The sequence below is a fragment of the Herpailurus yagouaroundi genome, unplaced genomic scaffold (genome assembly GCF_014898765.1).
Source record: "Herpailurus yagouaroundi ecotype Mexico unplaced genomic scaffold, PumYag 203, whole genome shotgun sequence".
In the NCBI taxonomy this organism is placed as follows: Eukaryota; Metazoa; Chordata; class Mammalia; order Carnivora; family Felidae; genus Herpailurus; species Herpailurus yagouaroundi.
The window spans coordinates 20,204,445-20,227,607 of record NW_024412434.1 but is presented as its reverse complement, the minus strand read 5'-3'; the positions used below and the strand labels follow the sequence as shown (position 1 = coordinate 20,227,607).

At 48.9% G+C, this 23,163-nt stretch overlaps 1 protein-coding gene across 1 annotated transcript in view; it reads right to left on the bottom strand.

Annotated features, from left to right (window-relative positions):
* FAM171A1 (family with sequence similarity 171 member A1) overlaps window positions 1–23,163 on the bottom strand; it is a 103,368-nt gene that overhangs the window by 29,557 nt on the left and 50,648 nt on the right. The window contains exons 4-5 of the mRNA XM_040451329.1: window positions 12,388–12,546; window positions 7,709–7,885 (exon numbers count right to left, since the gene is read on the bottom strand). Of these exons, the coding sequence (XP_040307263.1) occupies window positions 7,709–7,885; window positions 12,388–12,546 (336 nt within the window). The remainder of the gene's footprint in view (window positions 1–7,708; window positions 7,886–12,387; window positions 12,547–23,163) is intronic.

Below are 23,163 nucleotides of genomic sequence, written 5' to 3'. Positions count from 1 at the left end.
AATGTTTGTTTATTTTTGAGAGAGAGACAGAGTGCAAGCAAGGGAGGGGCAGAGAGAGAGGGAGACAGAGAATCTGAAGCAGGCTCCAGGCTCTGAGCTGTCAGCACAGAGCCCGACGCGGGCCTCGAACTCACAAACTGTGAGATCATGACCTGAGCCGAAGTCGGACGCTTAACTGACTCAGCCACCCAGGCGCCCCAATTATTTGTAATGGATTCACAGATTGCTGTATGTGGCTGTTTGACTGTTTGGAACTACAGTTACTTTGATTTACTTCAAAAGTAGATAATTTAAAGTGCTAAAATGGTTTGGAGTGATTCTTGTGTTTGAATTAATCATAAGTAGCTGCTAATTAGTAAGTAGTGTTAGATGCTTAAGATGTGTTCCTACTTTTTTCCTGATCTGGTAATACAGTCTTGGAACTTTTTACTTAACCAAGATAACTTAATTTCTTAAAAAAAATTTTTTTTAACGTTTATTCATTTCTGAGAGACAGAGACAGACCGCTAGAGGGGGAGAGGCAGAGGGAGAGGGAGATATAGAACTCAAAGCAGGCTCCAGGCTCTGAGCTGTCAGCACAGAGCCCGACGAGGGGCTCGAACTCATAAGCCGTGAGATTGTGACCTGAGCCGAAGTTGGGTGCTTAACTGACTGAGCTACCCAGGCGTCCAGAGATAACTTAGTTTCTACTTAAAGAATGATATTATTGACTAAATACAACAAAATAAAAACCTTAATAGTAAAGGAAAAAACAGTAGAAAAAACAACCTTATGAAATATGTAGCTTCTCCTGAGTTGAGGAAGTTGAAGAAAACATGGTTTCTTTGAAATGTCCATCCAATCTTAAGGTTTTCAGAAAATATATTTTGATTCATTTGATTATTATTTTTTTTTTCAACGTTTATTTATTTTTGGGACAGAGAGAGACAGAGCATGAACGGGGGAGGGGCAGAGAGAGAGGGAGACACAGAATCGGGAACAGGCTCCAGGCTCTGAGCCATCAGCCCAGAGCCTGACGTGGGGCTCGAACTCACGGAGCGCGAGATCGTGACCTGGCTGAAGTCGGACGCTTAACCGACTGCGCCACCTAGGCGCCCCTCATTTGATTATTTTTGAATGACTATCCAAATGTTGGCTTTTCTGTGTACACATACAATCTGTTATAATCAGGAATTTGGCAGTTATGCTTTTTGCAGTAGATGCTAGGTTAAAAAGATCATTTAGACATGAACAGACACTTCTCCAAGGAAGACATCCAGATGGCCAACCGACACATGAAAAAATGCTCCACATCACTCATCATCGGGGAAATACAAATCAAAACCACAATGAGATACCACTTTACACCTGTCAGAATGGCTAACATTAACAACTCCATCAATAACAGAGGTTGGCGAGGATGCAGAGAAAGAGGATCTCTTTTGCACTGCTGGTGGCAATGCAAGCTGGTGCAGCCACTCTGGAAAACAATATGGAGGTTCCTCAAAAAACTAAGAATAGAACTACCCTATGACCCAGCAATTGCACTACTAGGCATTTATCCATGGGATACAGGTGTGCTGTTTCGAAGGGACACATGCACCCCCTTGTTTATAGCAGCACTATCAACAATAGCCAAAGTATGGAAAGAGCCCAAATGCCCACTGATGGATGAATGGATAAAGAAAATATGGTATATATATGTGTATATATATATGTGTGTATATACATATGTATACACACACACACACACACACACACACACACACACACACACAATGGAGTATTACTCGGCAATCAAAAAGAATGAAATCTTGCTATTTGCAACTACATGGATGGAACCGGAGGGTATTATGCTAAGTGAAATTAGTCAGAGAAAGAAAAAAATCATATGACTTCACTCATAGGAGGACTTTAAGAGACAAAACAGATGAACATAAGGGAAGGGAAACAAAAATAATATAAAATAGGGAGGGGGACAAAACAGAAGAGACTTATAAATATGGAGAACAAACTAAGGGTTATGGGAGGGGGGATGGGCTAAATGGGTAAGGGGCATTAAGGAATCTACTCCTGAAATCATTGTTTCACTATATGCTAACTAATTTGGATGTAAATTTTAAAAAATAAAAAATAAAATGAAAAAAAAAAAAAAGGAAACCGATCAATTACCCAACAAGAATTCCCAATGGCAGAAGGCTCAATGCTGTGGGAATTATTCGCAGAAACCGGATATCTTACATCTCAGAGGCTGCATAACAATGCGCATTTCTTCGTTTTCATGGACTCCTGTAATCGTATTAATTTCCTGTTGCTCCTGTAATAAATGACCACAGCCTTGGGGGCTTAAAACAACACAACTGTATTCTCTTACAGTTCTGAAAGTCAAGTCTGAAGTCAGTTTCACTGAGCTGAAGGCAAGGTGTCAGAAGGGCGGGCTCCATCTGGGGGCTCTGAGGGGAAAAACCTGTTTCCTTGGCTTATGGCCCCTTCCTCCGTATTCAAAGTACGTTGCTCTAATCTCTGCTTCCACTATCATGTTCCCATGTCCTCTAGTTCTGATTCCTCCTGGCTCCCTCAGAAGGACCAGTGATCACAGTGTCTCTCTCTCACTATGTATGTATACCATTGTTGTCTATGTATATAGCCATCTTTCTCTTTTTAAATAAGTTATTCTACCTCTCTTTTTTTAAAGTTTATTTATTTTGTGTGAGAGAGAAAGTGCAAGTGGGGGAGGGGTGGAGAGACAGAGGGACAGAGAAAGAATCCCAAGTAGGCTCTGCACTGTCAGCACAGAGCCCAAAGCAGGGCTTGAATTCATGAACTGTGAGATCATGACCTGAGCCGAAGTTGGACGCTTAACCGACTGAGTCACCCAGGCGCCCCAGTCATCTTTTTTTTTTTTTTTAAGAAGTTATCCTACCTCTTTTTCTTAAGTTTATTTATTTGGAGAGACAGAGGGAAAAAGTGCAGGTGAGGTAGGGGCGGAGAGAGAGGGGGAGAGAGAGAATTCCAAGCAGGCTCCGCACTGTCAGCACAGAGCCCGACGTGGGGCTCGAACTCATAAGATTGTGACCCGAGCCGAAGTGGGATGCTTAATCGACTGAGGCCCCCAGGCGCCCCTGTATGTAGTCATCTCAAGTACAAATGTTGTATCAGAGTCTACTAAACTGCCCTGATAACCAAGAAACTACAAGGCCCCATCCCCATGCATTTCTAGTGTCACTGCAATATGCACACTGTAACTGAGAGGGGGCTACGTTACTGTTTAGGGGACGGACAGAGGGACTGCAAAACTGAGATCCTGCTCATGGGATGTGAGAAGTTACACCGTCACAGCGAAGCACAGCCAGGGGGAGGGTGAACAGTCTGGCGGGGGAGCAACGGTGGGCGTGTAGAAGACGGCGCTGGAAGTGAGGCCGAGTGACCGGCAGGGCTGGCTCTGATGACACCGTTGAGCCGCTGTGCCGGGAGGAGGGCGGACTGCTTCACTGTGAGTAGCTGAGAGACCATCTCACGAGGGGAAGTGATCCGTGCTTTCAAAGTTTCTTCTGATATTTATTTTTGAGGGAACACAAGTGGGGGCGGGGCAGGGTGAGAGGGGGACAGAGGATCCAAAGCAGGCCCTGTGCTGACAGGCTGACAGCAGCGAGCCCGATGTGGGGCTCGAGTTCACGAACTGCGAGATCATGGCTGGAACCGAAGTCGGGATGCTCAACCGAATGAGCCCCCCAGGCGCCCCTAAAAGATAACCCAAGCAGCGATACACAAGAGCTAGTGGAGGGAAGCAGAGGCGGAAGGCAGGCAGACTCTTGCTGGAATAGGTCAAAGAAGTGGGAAGAGTCTGAACCAAGGCGGAAGTGACACAGAGAAGGAGGGGAGAGGGGAAGGTTGAGAAACGCTGATGTGACAGCAACAGGACTTTGGAAGGGACCACACATGGCTGCAGGCGGAGAGGTGAAGCAAAAGAATAAAGTGGGGATAACTCCGAGGTTTCCACTTCGATGGTCTGGTGCGTGATACCCTTAATCAAGAGAGGAAACGCAGGAACGAAGAGGTTTAAATGCTGGAGTGAGGGTAGTGGATGTGCTCAATTTGAGGCATGTCGGACCTGAGTGTCCTAAGGCACATCCATCAGCCAATGTCTAATGGAAGGTCGGGAACAGAGAGCAGAGAACAGACTTGGGTGCACAGGGGGCTGTGGAAGTGTGTGAAGTGATTAGATGCCCCAGCAATGATACGAGGTAAGCTGGGAGCTGGGCGTAGGGCGGAGGCCAGCGGCCAGCAGACGAGGACGACCCAGGGGGACACTGAGTCAGACAGCCAACAGAGGAGAGCCCTTCACAGAGGAACAGAAGCCACCAAACGCTGCAGAGACACTGAAGGAAGTCACCTGCCTTGTCACGCAGCTGCTGGTGACCTCAGTGACATTTGTTTCCAGAGAGTGGGCAGCAGAAGCGGGACTGCGGCGGGTTGAGGAAGCCGCATGTGGAGAACAATCCTTTGAGAGATCTGGGCTAAGGGGAAGTCTGGGAAAGCGGTTTGGGAGGCACGGCCCGTGAAAGCCTACAGAACGGGAAGCCTTCTGCTGACTTTATAAACCCTTAGGGAGTCCTTGCTATGTCCCAGGCACTGTACTATACTTCTCACAGACATTAACTCATTTAGTCCTTGGAGTGGTTCATTTTTTGTGTCAGCTCAGCTAGGCCATGGTCTCAAGATACTCGGTGAAACACGTATGGAAGTTGCCGTGAAGGCATTTTTAAAATGGGATTAACATAAAAAAATAAAATGCGATTAACATATAAATCAGGAGGCTGAGTGAAGCAGATTACTCTTTATAAGGTGGGCGGGCCTCATCTAGTAAGTTGAAGGCACTAAGAAAAAGACTGAGCTCCCTTGAGGAAGAGATTCTGCCAGCAGACTACCTTCGGGCTCAAACTGCAACATCAACTCTTCTCTGGGTCTCCAGCCTGCTGGCCCACCCTGCAGATTTTGGACTTGTCCGCCTCCACAAATCCAGTAGCCCCTGCCTTGAAATAAATCCCTCTCGTTCCTTTTTTGGGGGTACACACACATATCCTATTGGTTCTGTTTCTCTGGAGAACTCTGACTGATACACTCTTTGTAACAACATGAGGTACTATTATTACCAACCCCATGTCACAGATGAGGCAACTATGGCCCAGAGACGTGAAGTAACTCGCCCCAGAGGCACACAGCCAGTGGGTAGCTGAGCTGGAATCCCAATCCAGGGTGTCCCCAGAGCCCTGGCTCTTACGCACATGCCATGCTGCTGCTCCCGGGCACATTTGGGGCCAACTGGGAGGTCCAGGGAGAGAAGCAGAATATAAAAGGGAATAGGAGCCCCGACAAAAGCATGTCTTGCACAAATGAGAAAACAGGCACGGTGCTTCGCTCCAGGCGGACCTACAGTTTTACAAGGAGCAGAACCAGACTTTCAGGAGACGGAATACAAGCTGTCTCCTTCTGCTTGCTACTTTCTCCTGTGTTCTTCTGAGATTCTCTCAGTCACACCCCTCCCGATCTGTCTTCTCCTGGGAGGCGCAGGGCTCCTTATGACCTGACCTTCATCACAGAGCCTCAAAAAGTCACTACACTGTGGAGAACACACATCAGCGGTTAGCACGTCTGTCCCAGTGCAGGATATGTTACTGCAGTGGCGCCACCCATTCCTCAACATCAAGTTTAGTACATCTGGTTAAATCAGTGAATTCCACACAAATAATTATGGCGCCTGTTAGTAGTTATTTGGAAAGCAAAGCAAAACGAAACAAAACCCCACCAAACCCTGAATACCGAACGGGCGTTTATTTTCAAATATAAATTCCCAGAACTCTAATTTGACTACTCAAGGAAAGAGGTTATCTTTGAAAACACATTTGATATCAACCATCGACCCCTGCTAAGAACCGAAGGGGTACAGGAATGCAGGTGGTGTGAAAATCTAAGCACACGAGCGTGTGTGCCCATCACGTTGTGATGATCGTCAAATGTGAAACTTCCCAGAGAAAAATGTGAAAACATGTATTAAAAGCTTTAGAATTTTGTACTTATTTACTTATTTATTGAATTTGAGAAGGGGGGGGGAGAGGGACAGAGGGAAAGAGAGAGAATTCCAAGCAGGCTACACCCTCGGCACAGAGCCTGACGTGGGGCTCGAGTCCATGACCCTGGGATCGTGACCTGAGCCAAAACCGAGTCAGATGCTCAACTGACGAAACCAGCCAGGGACCCCTGGCACTCGTAGAATTTTATACACATTAAAAAAATTTTTTTAAGTATGTTCTGTGTCCAACATGGAGCTTGAACTCACCACCCTGAGATCAAGAGTTATATGCTCCACCCGACTGAGCCACCCAGGTGCCCCGTCCCCATGTATGTTTTTAATCCAACAGCTCCACCTCCTCTAAAATATTATCCTGTGGAAATAATCATGGCCATGCCTAAAGATTTAGCTACAGAGATATTTATCACAGCACCGGTAAGAATAGTAATGTTTTCTCCAATTACAGGGTAGGGAGCAACCAAAGTATGACACATCCATATAATGAAATGCTATGCAATCATCAATTTTGACATTGCAGAGTAACAGCTGATGCCACGGAAAGATGTTTATGATATACAAGCGATTCTTAAAAGCAAGTTATAGAGGAGTACCTAGCATATAATCTCGTTTCTGTTAAAAGTCTATTTTGTGGAAGCCAGCCTTTCTGAGAGGACCCCAGTGATCCCCACCTCCCGGTGTCTACACGCCTGTGCCGTCTGCCCCACACAGTACCAGCGCCGGGCTCTGTGACCAACGGTGCACGGAAAGAAGCGATGGTTTGTCATTTTCACACGAGGCTATAGAAGACTGTTGACTTCTGCTTTGCCCACTTGTGTTTCTGTATTTTTATTTTATTTTGTTTTTCCTCTGGGTCATTGGCTCCAGTGAAAGCAAGTGCCCATGTTGTGGGCCACCCTATGGAGAGACCCACATGGCAAGGAACTGAGGGCTCTGGCCAGCAGCTAGTGAGGAGCTAAGGCCTGCAAAACACCTGTGAGTGAGACTGGACGTGCAGTCACTAGCAACGCACCCCCCCTCCCCCCGCCCTCCAGACGGCTACCTTGTTGGAGAACCCGACCCAGAACCACCCAGCTAGTTGTGTCTGGATTCCTGACCTCTCGACATGTGACGCAGGAGATGTGCACGGTTGTTGAAAGCTGCTACGTTTTAGGGCAATTTGTTAAGCAGCAATAGATACCGAACACATGTGTGCATGGCGAAATGACCAGAAGGATATAATCCCAAATGCTATTCGTGGTTTTTCTCTAGGTGGTGGCATTGTGGGTAATTTTTATTTTCTCTTCTGGTGTGTTGTTGGCAGTGTTTTTCCTTTTTCATGAAACAGAAAACCACGAGGGATCAGAGAACCTAGAGCATAAAATGATAAAGATCAGGGGAGCCAATTTTAGCTCTAATAACCTTTAAAGATTCAAGTAAACTGACTTAAATGTACACACAGAAACAAAAACAAAAAACCCTCCCAAGAGGTGCCTGCCTGGCACAGTGGAGTGTAAGCTTCACCTACCAGAAACCATGCGATATGTTGTGGGCAGCAGAATTCGGTAACTTCAAGGAAAGGAGACTTGCACAGATATCTTAAAAGGAAAAATCAAACAGGAATGAAGTCACCTGCGAGCCAATCACTGGAGTCTTGCTTACCCAGCTTCTGGTCAAATCGCCACGCCGCGACATAGGCATTGTGCCTCAGACTGCTCTGGGTGGCCAGGGGCACGGTGACATAAATGGGGCCGTCCACCAGCACTGGTGTTCCATCACTGCTGAGCAAGTGGACACTGACGGCCGTGACTGGGGTCAGGTCATACCTGGTGCCGTTTCCTGGAAGCAAGAGGGAGTATCCATCACGTGCACAGAAGGGGCCTATGTGGGGCTGCCGCAAACGTTTGCCAGAAAATAGCAACAGCTAACCATTCACTGAGTACCTGCTATGTGCCAGGGACTAGACGCAGCACTTTACGTGTATAAAATCCTCACCACTTTGTATGTACAGATACCTCACCATGGCTCCATAAGGTAAGTAAAATCCACATTTTACGCACAAAGAAACCGGCCCAGAGAGGGTAGAAATGGGAACTGGCCCCAAGGGCATGGTGGGATCTGGGATCGAAGCTCTCAGGTTTGCTGCCTCTAACTACTGAGCCTTGCTTTCAGAAAGGGCCTCGAAAGGAAGAGACTCCTCTGTGGTGTCAGAGGAGGGTAAGTGTAGAAATCCCTGAAATCAACCCCTGCACAAAGTGAGACCCACACACGTTAATGACTCGGCAGATCGCCATAATGAAACCAAATGTTTTACATTAGAGGCTGCTTTCAAAAAGAAGGGGGGGGCGGTGTTTTCAAGGAGTGCCTCAAAATATTAACTTACTTGTACTCAAAGCACCCTACTGAAAGCTCGGCCTTGAAAGATTTAGGAGTTAATTTTAGGTGCCACTGTTATTTTGATCTGTTTAAAAGGAATTTAACATGCCAATTATTCTACATCAGGGGCCTTTTCTCCAAGCCAAGCCTTTAACGACTGCCTACTTTATAGATAAATTAGGGACTGCTGAGGACAGCGATATTATATTTATATACTTAAGCGATCCATCGTAGAGCAATTTTTCTGCAGTGAAATATAATCTCACACAAAATGTTTACGTCGTAATTTTAAATCTTGAGCACAATGACAAACGCAGAGTGATAAAAAAATTTAAGCTCCATTAGAATATAATCTATAGGATTTCTTATTAAGCTGCTTACATAGGTTATCTACCCGTCAACTACCTGAGCTACTGCAAACCACCACTTAGGATTAGATGTAAACATTTAGAGCAACTGTAGTGAATTTTAGAGTTTTCAACACAAGTGATGGCCAAACCCTTTGTAGAGCAAATTATATATAGGTCACAACAGCACTACCTTCTACGATTTATGGCCATCTGTTTGTCATTGAAGGGACGGGCACGGTAATAGGAATTTTGTCAAAAGGTCCATGTTGGAATCCCAGGCTCAAGTTCTGAAACCTTTTAGTCTGGCCTTTTCTCTTTAGGGCCCAGAAAGCCAAAACCCAGAATTTACCATATTTCTGGTCAAAATATCTGCTGGGATGAGACCTAAAGCAGTGCCTAGTGTCCAAAGGGGACGTGGAGGCAAAGCCAGGTCTACAGTGTAGCTCCCCAGGTTCTGTTAGACCCTCTGGATGGGACAGAACTGCAAGCAAAGAGAAATTAAGTAACTTACTAGACTCTGTATAAACAACTTATCGATAACGGTTTCAAACCCGGAAGTGCTGCTTTCGGCAAACCCGAGGCAGGAGAGGGAAGCAGCAGGAAGGGCAGGAACGCCTTCCAGACTCATCATCCAGCCTTTCCTCCCACTTAACTCTGCCTCCTGATCCCCATTCATCACCTTTCAATCCTCCCTTCCTATTTTCTTGCACATTCCCGGCCCAGGGAGCCGGGGTTCCAGTCCCAGAGGCACCACTAGCTGTATCTGTGGCCTCAGGCAGGCTACTTTGCTCCTCTGGGATTTGTTTTCCTTATCTGCGTTATCTGGACTAGATGCTTTACCTAGGAGTCGAGGGAAAGAAACAGGCTCAGCTCTAAATATTCAGAAGTAATCACAGCATCGCACAAAAGGCCTTATTAATTTAAAGTTACATACGTTAGGTTCTGGAGATGTAATGTTCTTTGAAAAGTTCTCTGTTCGAAGACCCAGCAGGCAGCTGTACCTGCTTTCTCAGTGCTCCGCTCAATGCCCACTCCTATCCCACGCCTTCCAAAATACCCTCCCTTGTATCCTCCCACTTTCTTTATTCTGGAACGATCCATACTTTGAAGGATTCCATTGTTTCTGTTCCAGCCCTTGTTACAAGACTGCAACTCTACAGGAAACACTGAGTTCTGTATACAGTGAGGACTTTCCTTCTTGTTCCCTCTTGATGTTACCAGGCTCCTGTCACGTCTGAATAAAGACAGGTGTCAGGCAAAGGCAGCAGGGGGAGGGGGCAGCACCACTGGACCAAGCTTAGGAGGCCCCGGACTCATCCCTTCTAATATGAGGGGTTTCGCTCAAATAGCATCTCGGGTTCTGCCTGGCTTTGCATCCTGCTACCAACTTCACTGGGTGTTAGTCATTCTACTGACACCTCCCTGTCTTCCTAGAGTTACTAGCGGAAGTTGTTTCTTGAGAACCGCTTGTGAATGTCAGAACCGTTGTGTGCAAGAAATCTCTTACCAACCAGAGTGGGGACTGTGATTCTCTGAAGGTGCAGTGTCTGTGGCCTGTGCAAGGAGGCTGCCCCGTGTGATGCCAGGACAATATGGAGCAGGTGGACGTGGCTGGACAACGGGGAAGTGGCCCAAATCTCCCCGCGGCCGGGTTTCTCTATTGACGACTCTGGAAACCCCCTCTGAACCAGACAGCGTCCTCTGAACGAGGACACTCCGGGGAGACCAGCCTGCAGAACGTTCTCCAATCCTGTCTGTGGGCTCCACGCACTTTTGCTGGACTCTTGTGACGACCTGCCACCTTACCCTGGCGTGCGTGGGCCAGGCCCTCACGCAAAGCCGTAATCTCTTAGATGCATTTTATCAAACAGGAGGGAGGCAGGCAAGCAATCGTGGGGAAGAAGAGAGGCTGTGCACGATGTGAAACTGGACACAGGCACCTGGCTGATGAGATGTCGGGGTGCTAAGCGGACCCCACGTGCCCACGCCCTCCTGGGCTGTGAGCCAGCACACCGCCTTTCCCGGCGGGGCTCAGGCAAGGTCTGATTCTTCCCACATCAAGTATTAGTTATTTCAGTGGGAAAGAGGGTGCACGTAACCTTCTAAGGCCTTCTTTCTTCCCCCCCCTTGAAATAACAGTCATTTTAAAATAAAACAAACTCCTCTAAAATCAATAGTCCTATGTCTCTGTGTTCTTCTCCCTTGCCCATCGTCTCGGATTTCATAATTTATTCAAGAGCTCTTGGAAACGGGGCACAGAAAAATTAGTGAGCTCTGAGGAATGAGGTCGCCCCCTCCAAGTTAGGGTTTTATGCTTGTGCATCATTTACTGGGGAGAATGGGTACAGGTCTCAAATCGTACATTTTCCTGTTCCCTGAAATGCTACTTTCTCCTAGGCCTGTAAGTCAACATTCTCTCCCAGTAATACTTACTCAGAGTGGCTACCACACATTTTTATCTGATGGCCAATTACAGATGCATTAATTGCACCTTCATACAAAAATTAAAGTATGAAGAAACATTTCTGAAGGCAGGTTCCACAGACGGACAGGTGCCACAAAGGCGAGTAACAAATCACCAGGTCATCTTGATCGGTCCCCAGAAATCTGTCAGCATTCTACAGAACGGATCAGATGCTGCAGGTGTAAAAAGCTTTTTCAGAAGGACCCAAGATCCGCTTAGGCAAAGCCCTGGACAGTTCAGTGAAATTCAATAGAAGCGTTTCTGGGAAGTGCAGTCACCTCCTCACCTAGCAGGATTTAACCCAGAACAGCCTCTGGTTTTCACGTCAGAAGTGTGGGGAAAACAAGAGGGGATACAAGAAATGATCCAGGACTTCAGAGTCTGCTGCTTTCCATTCACTAGGACTAGGGGCCATGTTAGTGCCCAGTGTACTGTTGGCTGAGAACCAGTCTTTTACTGACAAGGAATTATTACATATTCTCCAGCTGGTGGTTTTTGGTGTCTCTGATTTTTTTTTAGCTCTGTGTATCACGCGGGCATAGGGTGACATTGACGGGGCTCACGCAGAGGTCTGTCAGGAGAGGATTCAAGTCAACTTCAAAGCCTGGCCACTGTTTGTCAAGTCCAGGCAGAGGGAACAGCACGGAGGATGGGCAGAGGTGAGAACACGCTGGATGTGTACAGACGGAGGCGAGCAGAGACTCCCATTCCGAAATGCTCCCGATCCTAGAAATGGCAGCCCCCTCGTCCCCACTCTCGGCACCAGACCAGTGCCACCTCCCCTCCCCACTGTGACACGTGGGTGGGCGGGCTGCATCCTGCAGGCTCCAGGGGTCAGTGGGGACGAGGGGCAGAGAGCCCCTCACTCGGACCTTACCCTTGGAAAAACACGAACACAACAATTTCAGTGGAAAGCACGTCTCTGAAGTCTACCAGAGGGGAGCTCAGAAGGTACAGGAGGCAGAATGACTGAAGGAGACAAAGTCATTAAAATACACCCCAGCGGTGTAGACCGGATTCCTTAACTAACACAGTTTCAGCACACTTGAACTTCCCGGCTTCGGTTCTTTCATTTGGTGCGAATCCTCCCCGCCCCACGGAAAAATCCAAACACGGAAGCCCCAGCTGAGCAGGGGAGAGACTCAGATTACCTGTTCCGTTCCCGTCTAGTCCTCGCAAGTAGGGAAAGCTGTCCACCTCGGACGGGGAGCTGGCGGCAGTGAGGAAAGCCGTCAGGTCACTGTAGCTGGTGTTCTCAGGCAACCGCAGAGCTCTCCTCTGGAAGTGAACGCGAGGCTGTGGCCGGGCACCTGCAGAAATGGACTTCTGAGTTACCTCCCGAAGGGGCAGTAAATCTAAGGAAACCAGGAAGTGCTTCTCCACGTTTTGGCACGCCTCCTCCCCCCCCCCCCCCCCGCCCCACCCCCCCGCGGCTCCTCCCCTCCCCCATTCACGGCAGGGCGCAAAGATGTGACAACATGCTATTATGGGGACAGGAATAATAGCCCATTGTCACATTTGTTTTGACACAGGATGTTATTTGGGTTTTTAACAAAAAGCTTTCCTAAGTCCCATTTGTGAGCAAGCTTTTCACTGCCCAGCGTGTGCCTATGGATGGGGGTAACGTTTTGGGAAAGGAAGTCCACATGAGGGAAAGGAGTAGACGACAATTCATCTCTTTACATAAACAAAGCAAGAGATACCCTTTGATCCCGTTATGCACGCCTCCTTCATCTGGCAAAATCTGGCTTAACTCCACACACCACACAGCAGCAGAGCAAAGGGAATTAAGTGTGCAGCCTGTACAAGAATTACTAACAAGAGCCCAACAGTACCGAACCCCCTTCGGTGGAAGCTGCCACATGCTATCCGGGCTCTGCCTGCAGGGTGCACAGCTTATGTCGAGAATTTTGGGATGAGACACCCTTGAGTGGAGTGGAGGTGCTGTGCCTCCGTCACACCCAGCTCCTGGGTGCAGAAGGACGGGGTGGCCCCACTCAGAAGGCTACCCTGTGACAGCATCTGCAGTTCGACTGTGCTCCACATGCTGTTTTGATCGCAAAGCCTGAACCCGTGTTCACCTAATGGCTCTGGTGACAGTCTCAAGATGTCAAGGTGCTAAGTCGTCCTTAAGGTGCAAAAACATCCTTAAGACAAAAAGTAACCGAAGTGGGAATGATAGCACCTTACCAATGAAAGTGCACACTCGTGCGGATTGAAAGAGTGATTCCTCAAAAGCAGTGATCCGCCTTGGTGCTCGGGTCACTGCATAGCCTGCCCAGGGCTTGAGGTTTCCCCCATGGTCGGCTGGGGGCTCCCCCCGCCACAGTCCACGGCTGTCAGGCACCACAGCCCTGCCCTGAGTGGACAGTCTTTATGCCGACTCCAGGGTTCCTTTTAACCCTGGATCAGAAACTTTCCAGTGGGGAATAAGCTTATCCGAAAGAGTTCTAGCATAAGGGGGTTTTAGAGCTCAAAGGATCAACTAGTCCACATCTCTCTTCTACAAGTGAGGCCACAGAAGCCCAACGGACGTGAAGTCTCAGGGAGGCGGGCTGGCGCATGCACAACCAAGGTGGCCGAGAGCCAGATGCTCTCCATACCTCCTGAACATTACTGGTTACAGGTCTCGGATGACTGGTGTGCACTCCATGAAACACAAGCCCCGCTCTAGGGCCCACGGGAGCCAGAGGCCCAAAGTCATGACTCTTCTGTCTTCAGTCACCTCCGCTGAAGGTAACTGGACCCACATGCACTGCTGTTTCAACCACCATTGCCTCTCTGTACCCCTACAACCTGTGGCGAGGCACCAGCATCCAAGTATCTGTCTCTGTTCACTCCCAGCTCTGCTCAGTCTGGTCTCTTCCTTTGATTTCACAGAAGACTGATGTCTTCCGCCTGTCACCTCCTTGGTCTGCACAGAGTGCCGACACCTCGCGTCCCCCAGGAGCACCCCACGCCCAGCAAGGAGCACTCTGCTTCCCTGATCTCCTCCCCCCCGCCCCCCGCACCCCGCTGCACTCAGAGATGGAGAGTCAAAGGTAACGCTTCTTTTCTCGTCTCTTCACCCCCAACTACAGAACATCATTCGCTGCTCCTGTCGTGTGGTTTTCAATGGGAGTGAACTTTCTGAGACCTTTACTTCCCTTTCTGCACTGTCCTTCAGCTAAACAATGCTGCCGGCTGCCTGCCTGGGTTTCACGTGGTGGAGGAAACAAAGAACTTGCAAATACGCAGAGAAGGGTGTCTCAAGTGTGACAGGGCAAAGAGAGACTTGTCTTCATGAGGGCTGAGGAAGAGCAGGGTGAGACCCACATGCAGCTTTCCAGGCCTCGGGAATAGCCGCTGTAAGATGGGAAGGCTGAGATTTTTGCAAAGGCTCCTCCGGCTGGAAGGAAGAGAAATCTCCTCAAGCTAGACCAAGGGAAGAGGGCGGCTGCTAAAAGGTGAAGGGGGAATCAGACTGATGCCCTCATGGGGACTGGCTGGAACTTGGGAGACTCCAGACCCCAGTGCACCCCAGCTCTCAAGGGCCACTGGCTGTCTCTCCTGCCCGCCCTTCCCGTCTCCCTTCCTCTCTCCCTCACCCCTCCCTCTAACAGGCACGCAGCCTTCTCAGTTCTCTGGCATATCTTGCCTTTCAGTGGGAGATGCGTCTCGGTCCCCTCCCCACCTCTCCTCCCCACCCTCCCCACCTCTCCTCCCCACCCTCCCCTTCCTTTTTTGTGCCAGAGAACTTGGTCACTGGCCAGACATCTGGGGTCTATCTGCTGTGGCTGCCAGGTGGGGGGCACAGACGGGTGATGCCTGGGGAAGGTTTACTAGAAGGGGGTGTGGCCTGTCCAGCCGATTGGACACACGCTGTGACCAGCATGACACGGACACCTGTCTGCTGAGGGACCGAACACACTTCCCGACACAGAGCAAAGGCCAGACCTCTGCCTGCTGACATGACCAAAGAAATACGGGAGGAGGGAGTTATGTTAAGGGTCGAAGTTACTCTAAGCCTCGGTGTAAATGAAATACAAAGTGTCTGCGTGGGGTTGGGGGAGCGGTCATGACCTCAGGCCCATCTTCCTGTATTAGCGCTGCTAGATTTCTGTAATTCCAGGACGCGGTGTGATGGGCTGGAGACAGGGGAGGGACAGAAGGGGACGGGACTGGCTAGGTCTTCTCCGGATGCCTCTCCCACATTCTCTGCAATAGTGGTTTTTCAAACTTTCTCTGTTCTTCTCAAACTCTGTGTGATATTCTTTGGACGCTCCCGGCTACCCAAGAACAAAGGAAAGGGGCTTAAGTGCCTGCCACTGTAATATGGGAAACTAAGGCAAATGGAAAATTAAATTCCCTTACTGCCTACAGCCCATTGACAAGTCCTTGAGACCGGCACAGTGACCTCCCTCTCGGAGCTCAGCTGCCTCGAGGATGACACTTTGCTGGGGGCAAAAGAGAACCTTAGTTTAACACCATCCCAACCTCCAGGATGCTATAAGTCAACTTCCTTTATCTCAACTGCCCCAAGCTGCATGCTGGCAATCATGCCCCAAGCTTATGGGCCCCTGATAAACATCTGTAGGGTCTCAAGACTGAGGTTTTATAAATGGTAATAAATGATATTTCCCTAGCAACAGCTGGCCCCTCAAGGTCCTGGAAACCTTGCTTCCAAAATTCCTCGGAGACTTACTCTATCCCTGACCCCCTCGCAACCGGAGGGTATATAATCAGTTACCTGTCACAACCCCAGTGCAGCTCTTCCTGCCCACGGGTCCTGTTCTGTGCTTTAATAAAATCACCTTTTTCGCACCAAAGACGTCTTCAAGAATTCTTTCTTGGTGGCCGGCTCCGGCCCACCCCACTGTCACCCTAAAACTTGATCATGTGTTACCAAAACTGCTGGGGCCACCCCTCCTGTCTTCCCTCTTCTCTTGTCCCTTCTGTCCCCGTCTCCTCCACAGTCAGCCCAAGCCTCTAGCCTACCTTCTGTGTGTCATACAGCAAGACTGGCACAGCCAACTAATCTTGCCTCCGTTCATCATTTTCTCTACAGGCTTTTCCTCCACAACCAACAAATACACCCGTCTCTTCCTCATCTAGAAAAATAACACCGAGGGGCGCCTGGGTGGCGCAGTCGGTTAAGCGTCCGACTTCAGCCAGGTCACGATCTCGCGGTCCGTGAGTTCGAGCCCCGCGTCGGGCTCTGGGCTGATGGCCCGGAGCCTGGAGCCTGTTTCCAATTCTGTGTCTCCCTCTCTCTCTGCCCCTCCCCCGTTCATGCTCTGTCTCTCTCTGTCCCAAAAAAATAAATAAACGTTAAAAAAAAAAAATTTAAAAAAAAAAAAAAGAAAAAGAACACCGAAACATGACCTTAATGCCGTTACCCCCAAAAGCGAAGGCCTCCTCTCCCTCCACCCAACGCCCAGCGATCTGGCTTTTACTTACAACACACGCTGCGCTCGTTAATGTCAATGGACAACTGTATAATCTGCGAACCCATGACCACTTCTCAGCCTTCCTCCTCGCTGACCTCTTCACAATGGTCAACACTGTTCGTCGCCCCCGCCCAGGAACCCCTCCTGCTTGGCATTCGTGCTCCTGGGCTCTGGTCTCTCCAGAGTCAGCCGGCTTTTTCCTCTGCAAGTGCGTTTTTTTTTTTTTTTTTTTTTAAATCTCCTCCCACCTCCGGATGAAACAGTTCCTAAGGGGCTGCCTTCAGCTGCCTCCGTAGTAGTTTCTGGGCTCTCTCCTCACTGACTCCCCTCCACGGTGGCCTTCCTGTCCGCCCCATGTCTGCATTTCCTCTGCCTTCCAGACACCTCCGCCTGGATGCCCCACAGGCGCATCAACACCATCACTTACTTCCTCTTCCATCCAACACCCCCTACCCCATTCTGCCCAACACCTAGCTTTGCTTCCAGGACGCCATCATTTTTCCCTTTCTATTATTCTGTGCATTCATTCCCTGCCAGGACTGGCCAGTCTCCTTCCCAACATTTCCAGCATCGTCGTCTCCTCCTTCTCTGCTCCCACCCTGCATTACCCTGCCTTACCCCTTGCCTTAACTGTGCTCCAGCCTGGCCACCTTTTTCCCACTTCGTTTACAGATACAGCCCTTCTCAGCCCAGAGACCTTCAACGGATCTCCACCACTTGGTAAATTAATGATGGCAGCGACAATTACAGAGCAATGCCGACCCCAATTACTATGCTTCTCGTCCTGTGACAGGTAGAGTTCAGTGCTTTAGAATGTACATAGTTCTTCTATACACATTATTTCACTTACTGTTTACAACAGTCCTGTGAAGGAAGAACCCTCTCTGCCTTCCGAGTGAGGCTAAGTGACTTGTCCACAGGCATCTCGTTAGTAAGAGACAGAAAGGAATTCCTGCAGTCCTCGCTTCTGTTCCCCTCCTAGTTCACCACGCCGACCTCGGAAGAGATGCTGGACTTCCTGACAATTGGCCCTCACCTTCTGGCCACGTGGGACTGCCTGGCTCTGTGCCTCCACACGTGCTCATGTCTCTTCTCCACAGTCTCTACCTGCACGTCCCACGCGTCATCCAAGATGTGCCCTACAGGCCACCTCTTCTGTGGAGACGTTCTTGATCACACCCCAACCTCTGAACGCTACGTGTATCTTTCTCCAGCACTGATCTCACTGTGCCCTGGATTAGGTTTTTTTTTTTTTAATGTTTTATTTTTATTTTTGAAGGAGAGAGAGAGACAGAGCGTGAGCACGGGAGGGGCAGAGAGAGAGGGAAACAGAATCCGAAGCAGGCTCCAGGCTCTGCCGTCAGCACAGAGCCCGACGCGGGGCTCGCACCCACAAACTGTGAGATCATGACGTGGGCCGAAGTCGGACGCTTAACCGACTGAGCCACCCAGGCGCCCCTAATTAGGTTTATCCGTGAAGGTGTACATCTCCCTAAGTAGAGCCACCATGACAACAGAACATGGAGCAGTGGAGTCACTCAATCGACACTTCAGTCTTTCTTCTACCACCTTCTAGTTGAGTGACCTTGGGCTTCAGGTTGTTTAACTTTCAAATGGGTATGAATGACGCCCATCTCATAATGTGGTTGCTGTGATGCCTAGATCACAACACACACATATATGATGCCCAGTGGTGCCTCCGGGTGCGTAACAGGTGCAGGATGAACATTAATTTCCCGCCTCCCCTCCCCTGCAGACCTGTCCTGTTCGGAGGAGGATGCAGATGCGGGTAGAAGCTGAAGGAGGAAGGTGGGTTATTAAGGGCTTCTCTAAAGTCTGGGGTTTTGGGAGCTGAGGGAGAGTGGGAGGAGAGCTACAGAGGGAGGGAGGCGTGAAGAGGAGATAAGAGGTGGGGACCCTGTGCTCGAGGAGGGGCTCCTGGTGGGGGAGGGACCACAGCAGGCACATCAGGAGGGTCAGAGAAAAGTCACCACGCCATCCTCCCCTGGTGGCCTCTCTTCTGGGTGCAAGGTCATTGCCAGGAGGAGGGGTAGGGAGGTGGGCGGGGCATGGACGAGGTGGGCGGGGCTTCCAGCAGTGCCCTAGGAACCAGGAGGGAGCCGGTGCTGAGAGTGTGGCCATGAGCAGTGGCGCATCTTCATGACACCTTCTTATAGACGTCCTCACATACAGAGTCGACGAGATGCCCCACTTGTGAGACAGCATGAAGGTCTGCTGGACGCTGTGGGAGCCAGAGCCGCAGGCCAACTGCCGGTCTTGTCCCCAGATTCCAACACCACCATCATTACCGTCCACGCCTGATCATTAATCATCTTGAGATTTAAACGTTAGAAACATCACCGATCCCCTCCCCACAGGCTTCTGTGTGAATGTGCTCCTCGGAAAAGTACATGACACACTCAAAGGAAATAATTCTTTAAAAAAAATTTTTTTTTAATGTTTATTTTTGAGAGAGACACGGCACAAGTGGGGGAGGGGCAGAGAGAGAGGGAGACACAGAATCCGAAGCAGGCTCCAGGCTCTGAGCTGTCAGCACAGAGCCCGATGCGGGGCTGGAACCCACGAACCGTGAGATCATGACCTGAGCGGAAGTCAGATGCTTAATGGACTGAGCCCCTCAAAGAAAATAATTCTTATAAAATAATCTGTAAGTGTTCTCTCTTGTCATTCACTTCCCATCTCATTGCAAAGTCTGAATGCAATTTGCAAGCATTTCTGTGACAAGGAGCACATTTTCAGACAGTCTATGGTGCAGAAAACTCTAGAGTTAACCAATTACTAAGTTGGCCCTTCCCCTTCACCACATTGTTATCGTGAGACTGCTCCAGGCTCTCTTTATAAAACAATGTCACCAATAAAACACAATCACTTGCCTTACTTTTTAAATGAAAGTCACTGCTAAGGACTGTTCCATTGAAAATGTGCATGTATTATGCACTTCCTGTGTCTGAAGCTAGTCTGATGACAGACTAGTGTTTGGGTGTGTATGGTCAGAATTTAAAGACCATACCTACAGAGAAGAAAACAAGTGGGCGGTCTTTTTATTTTTCTAGGAAACCTCTCATTTCCCATGAGTTTATTCTACTTTACTTGGGTGCAAACAAAACAACAAAACAAAACAAAACGTCAACTGAAGCATGAAGCATCCAACTAATGAGAACAGCGGGGCTCCTTCCCTCCTCTCCTGTTTTCATCTCCACCTAGTGACCTTCATTCTTCCAAAGCTTTTACTTTAGTGTCACATAAAGCCAAACAATGGGCATCATCACCCAGGGCTATGCACGTAACATGTTTGAACTGTCATCGTGCTACCCGCCTTTTCTCAGGAGCGTTTGCCACATTATAACATCTGAGCGATACACTAAAATCCAAAGGCTTCTAGTACTTACATTTCTGATCAAGTAAGAATTGATTTTTTTTTCTTCTCTGAATCCACCAAAGAATAAATAAATCAACACACCTACACTAGACCAGTCTGAGAAAAATTGAATGTAGCTTTTGTAAATTCAGTTTTATATTAATTTTATAGAACAGAACTGCAAAGACCAAAAATTATCTACATATGGCTTTCCTTCCAACTGGTAAGAAAACATGAAACAACATCATGCAGTATTATTGTCCTGTCTCAACTCTGCCATGGCAAGGAAAAATACAAGGAACAATGATTAAACTCATGAACCAGGAAAAGTTAAAAAAAAAAATTAACAAAATTGCTGTCCTTTTAAAAAGCTGGAATGCAAAAAAGATTTTAGAAAGGGAGAGATGGTTCCCAGTTTTTGGTTATACACAGGAGGGAATGCGAGTGAATACATTAAATATAACAAAAACTTCCTGAATGATTAATACCCTTATGGTAGGACCATGCTTCTTACTCCTTAGAGAAAGAGCTCTTCAAGTTCTCTTACTGCATGTGTGCATATATGTGTGTGTGTGTGTGTGTGTGTGTGTGCCTGTGTGAGCTGCAATTTTCTTAGAAGCCACAACAAAGGAAATAATTGATCAGGGTGCAGACAACCTACGTAGGAAGTGCAAAAAGCACTGGTTATTTAGACTTGAAAAAATTTTATTTATTCAATCGTTCAGTGACTTGTTCATTGAATACCTATCATATGGCAAGTGTAGGGCCAGTGCCTGGCGGGTTTTAAGGTGAAGATGACAAACTTCTTGCCTTCATGTTTCAAATTTTTAGTTGGGGAGATAAGGTATACTACCAAATACGGTAGAAAGGGAGGTATCATAATAAGATACACACACCCCAGCTGGAGGGTTTTAATCCACCCTCTGGTTACTGATAAGGACCTGAGGGGCCATAAGGGATACAGGGATGTGTCAGAATACAAGGATGGGAGCCAGAGGGCGTGGAAGCTGCCTGGGCTCAGGGCACCTGTGGGCAAAATGGCAAGAGTCTGTAGATTTCACATGAATGCAGTGCCACTGACCATGACTCCACTAATCCCCAGTCAGCTTCTCTCTGACCTGCCACCACCTGGCTCCCTTGTCTTACTCACACTTTCTCTTTTCTTCTTCTTCTTCTTCTTCTTTAAGCTTATTTAGTTTTGAGAGAGAGCAAGTGAGCATGAGCAGGGGAGAGGCAGAGAGAGAGGGAGAGAGAAAATCCCAAGTAGGCTCCCTGCTGTCAGCACAGAGCCTGATGCAGGGCTCAAACTCACAATCCATGAGATCATGACCTGAGCTGAAATCAAGAGATGGATGCTTAACTGACTGAGCCATCCAGGAACCTTCTCTTCTCTTCTCTTCTCTTCTGCCCTGGGCCCGTAGGTGGCCTGGAATGGTCACAGACCCACTGCACCTCATAACTACTCAGCTGAGATTCTCACCTCTTCTGGTTCTTAGCTGGATCTCAGTAAAAGGAAGAGAACGAAGAACTGATGGCTCCAGATTTTCTCTTCTAGCTGGATCCCAGCCCCTGGCCACACTGTGGACTGGTTACCCCTGAGTCAGGGGTCACATGATATAAGCTCCTTGGCAGCCAAGGTTGGAGGGCAAGGCACCTGCATGAACCACATCTCCAGGGAAGATGCAGAAAAGACCCAAAGGAGGTGGCCCTGAAGCTGCTCTTGATGGCCAAGAAGGGCTCAAAGACAGATTCGGAGACAGAGTGGGACACCCCAGATGGAAAACACAAAAGGAAATTCAGGCTAGAAAACGATCCCTGAAGGAGAAGTACGTGTGGAAGGGAGGCTGAGGCCGGGTCACAAGGTCGGTATGTGCTGTGTTAAGGAGACTGGGTTTTATTCTAGGGCAAAAGTGGTGGTGGGGTGGAAATTGAGGGGTGGTGAAATAACTGGAGCTCTGCCCCTAGAAGATTCCTCTGGCAGTTCAGGGCAAGGTGGACTAGGAGGGAGACACAAGACGGAGGAAGTCTGGTTAATCTCAGGTCCAGCTCCAATCCTAACTCCAAGACTAGAGACAAGAACACCAGCTGGGGGCTACTGCCTGGTCCAAGCGGAGACTGACCAGGGCCTGGATCAGTGCAGTGGCTGTGGCAACACGTGTGGGCAGCAGAGATGATGCAAGTGTGTGTAAGCACAGAACACTCTGAAATCACTCAGGGTACGAGGCCCCGGCGTGTTGTAACCGTTTGACCCACGGAGCGTAAGAAGGGGAGATGAAGGTCATACACAAGAGGAGAAGGTGACTCCTTACAGACAGCATGTGACACAGATGCTGAGACCCTTCAAGAGCCCCCTCACAGTCACCAGAAGAGACAATCAGGTCTTGGGGCTGGCGGGGCATAGTGAGGAGTGGAGCAGGCAGTGACAGGTGGTCTGACAGCCACGGTGGGGTAAAGTGTGGCCACAGCAACAGACCCTGTGGGTTTCAGAGTGAGCCCTTATCACAAACACCTTGCTGAGGGTAGAGTGGCTCCCAGGGAGAGAGGGGCCGAGAAGGGGTCACACGTGTGGTGCAATGGGTGTCAAAGGTGCCTGGGCAGGACAAGAGAGGTCCACAATGAGAACTGTAGGGTCTAAGAAGTATGCATGGGGGGGGGGGTTGGGGTGCAGAGAGCCTGCTCACAGGAACATGTATCCAGATACTATAATCTTGACCCCTTCTTACCAATACTCCCCTTCCAGGTAACTGCATAGCCACCGAGGCTCAGGGCCAGGGGACTGTCCAGCCCTGAGGCTAAGCATTTGGGAGTTTATTCCAAGTACACAGGGAAAACCACTGAAGAGTGGAAGCAAGGTGACCTGGTAGCTTTAGCAGTGCGAAGACCGGATTATGGGTCGGCAAGGGCGGAAGCAGACAGCCAATTAAAAACCTACCTCATGGCACAAAAACAGACACACAGACCAATGGAATAGAATAGAAACCCCAGAACTAGACCCACAAACGTATGGCCAACTCATCTTTGACAAAGCAGGAAAGAACATCCAATGGAAAAAAGACAGTCTCTTTAACAAATGGTGCTGGGAGAACTGGACAGCAGCATGCAGAAGGTTGAAACTAGAC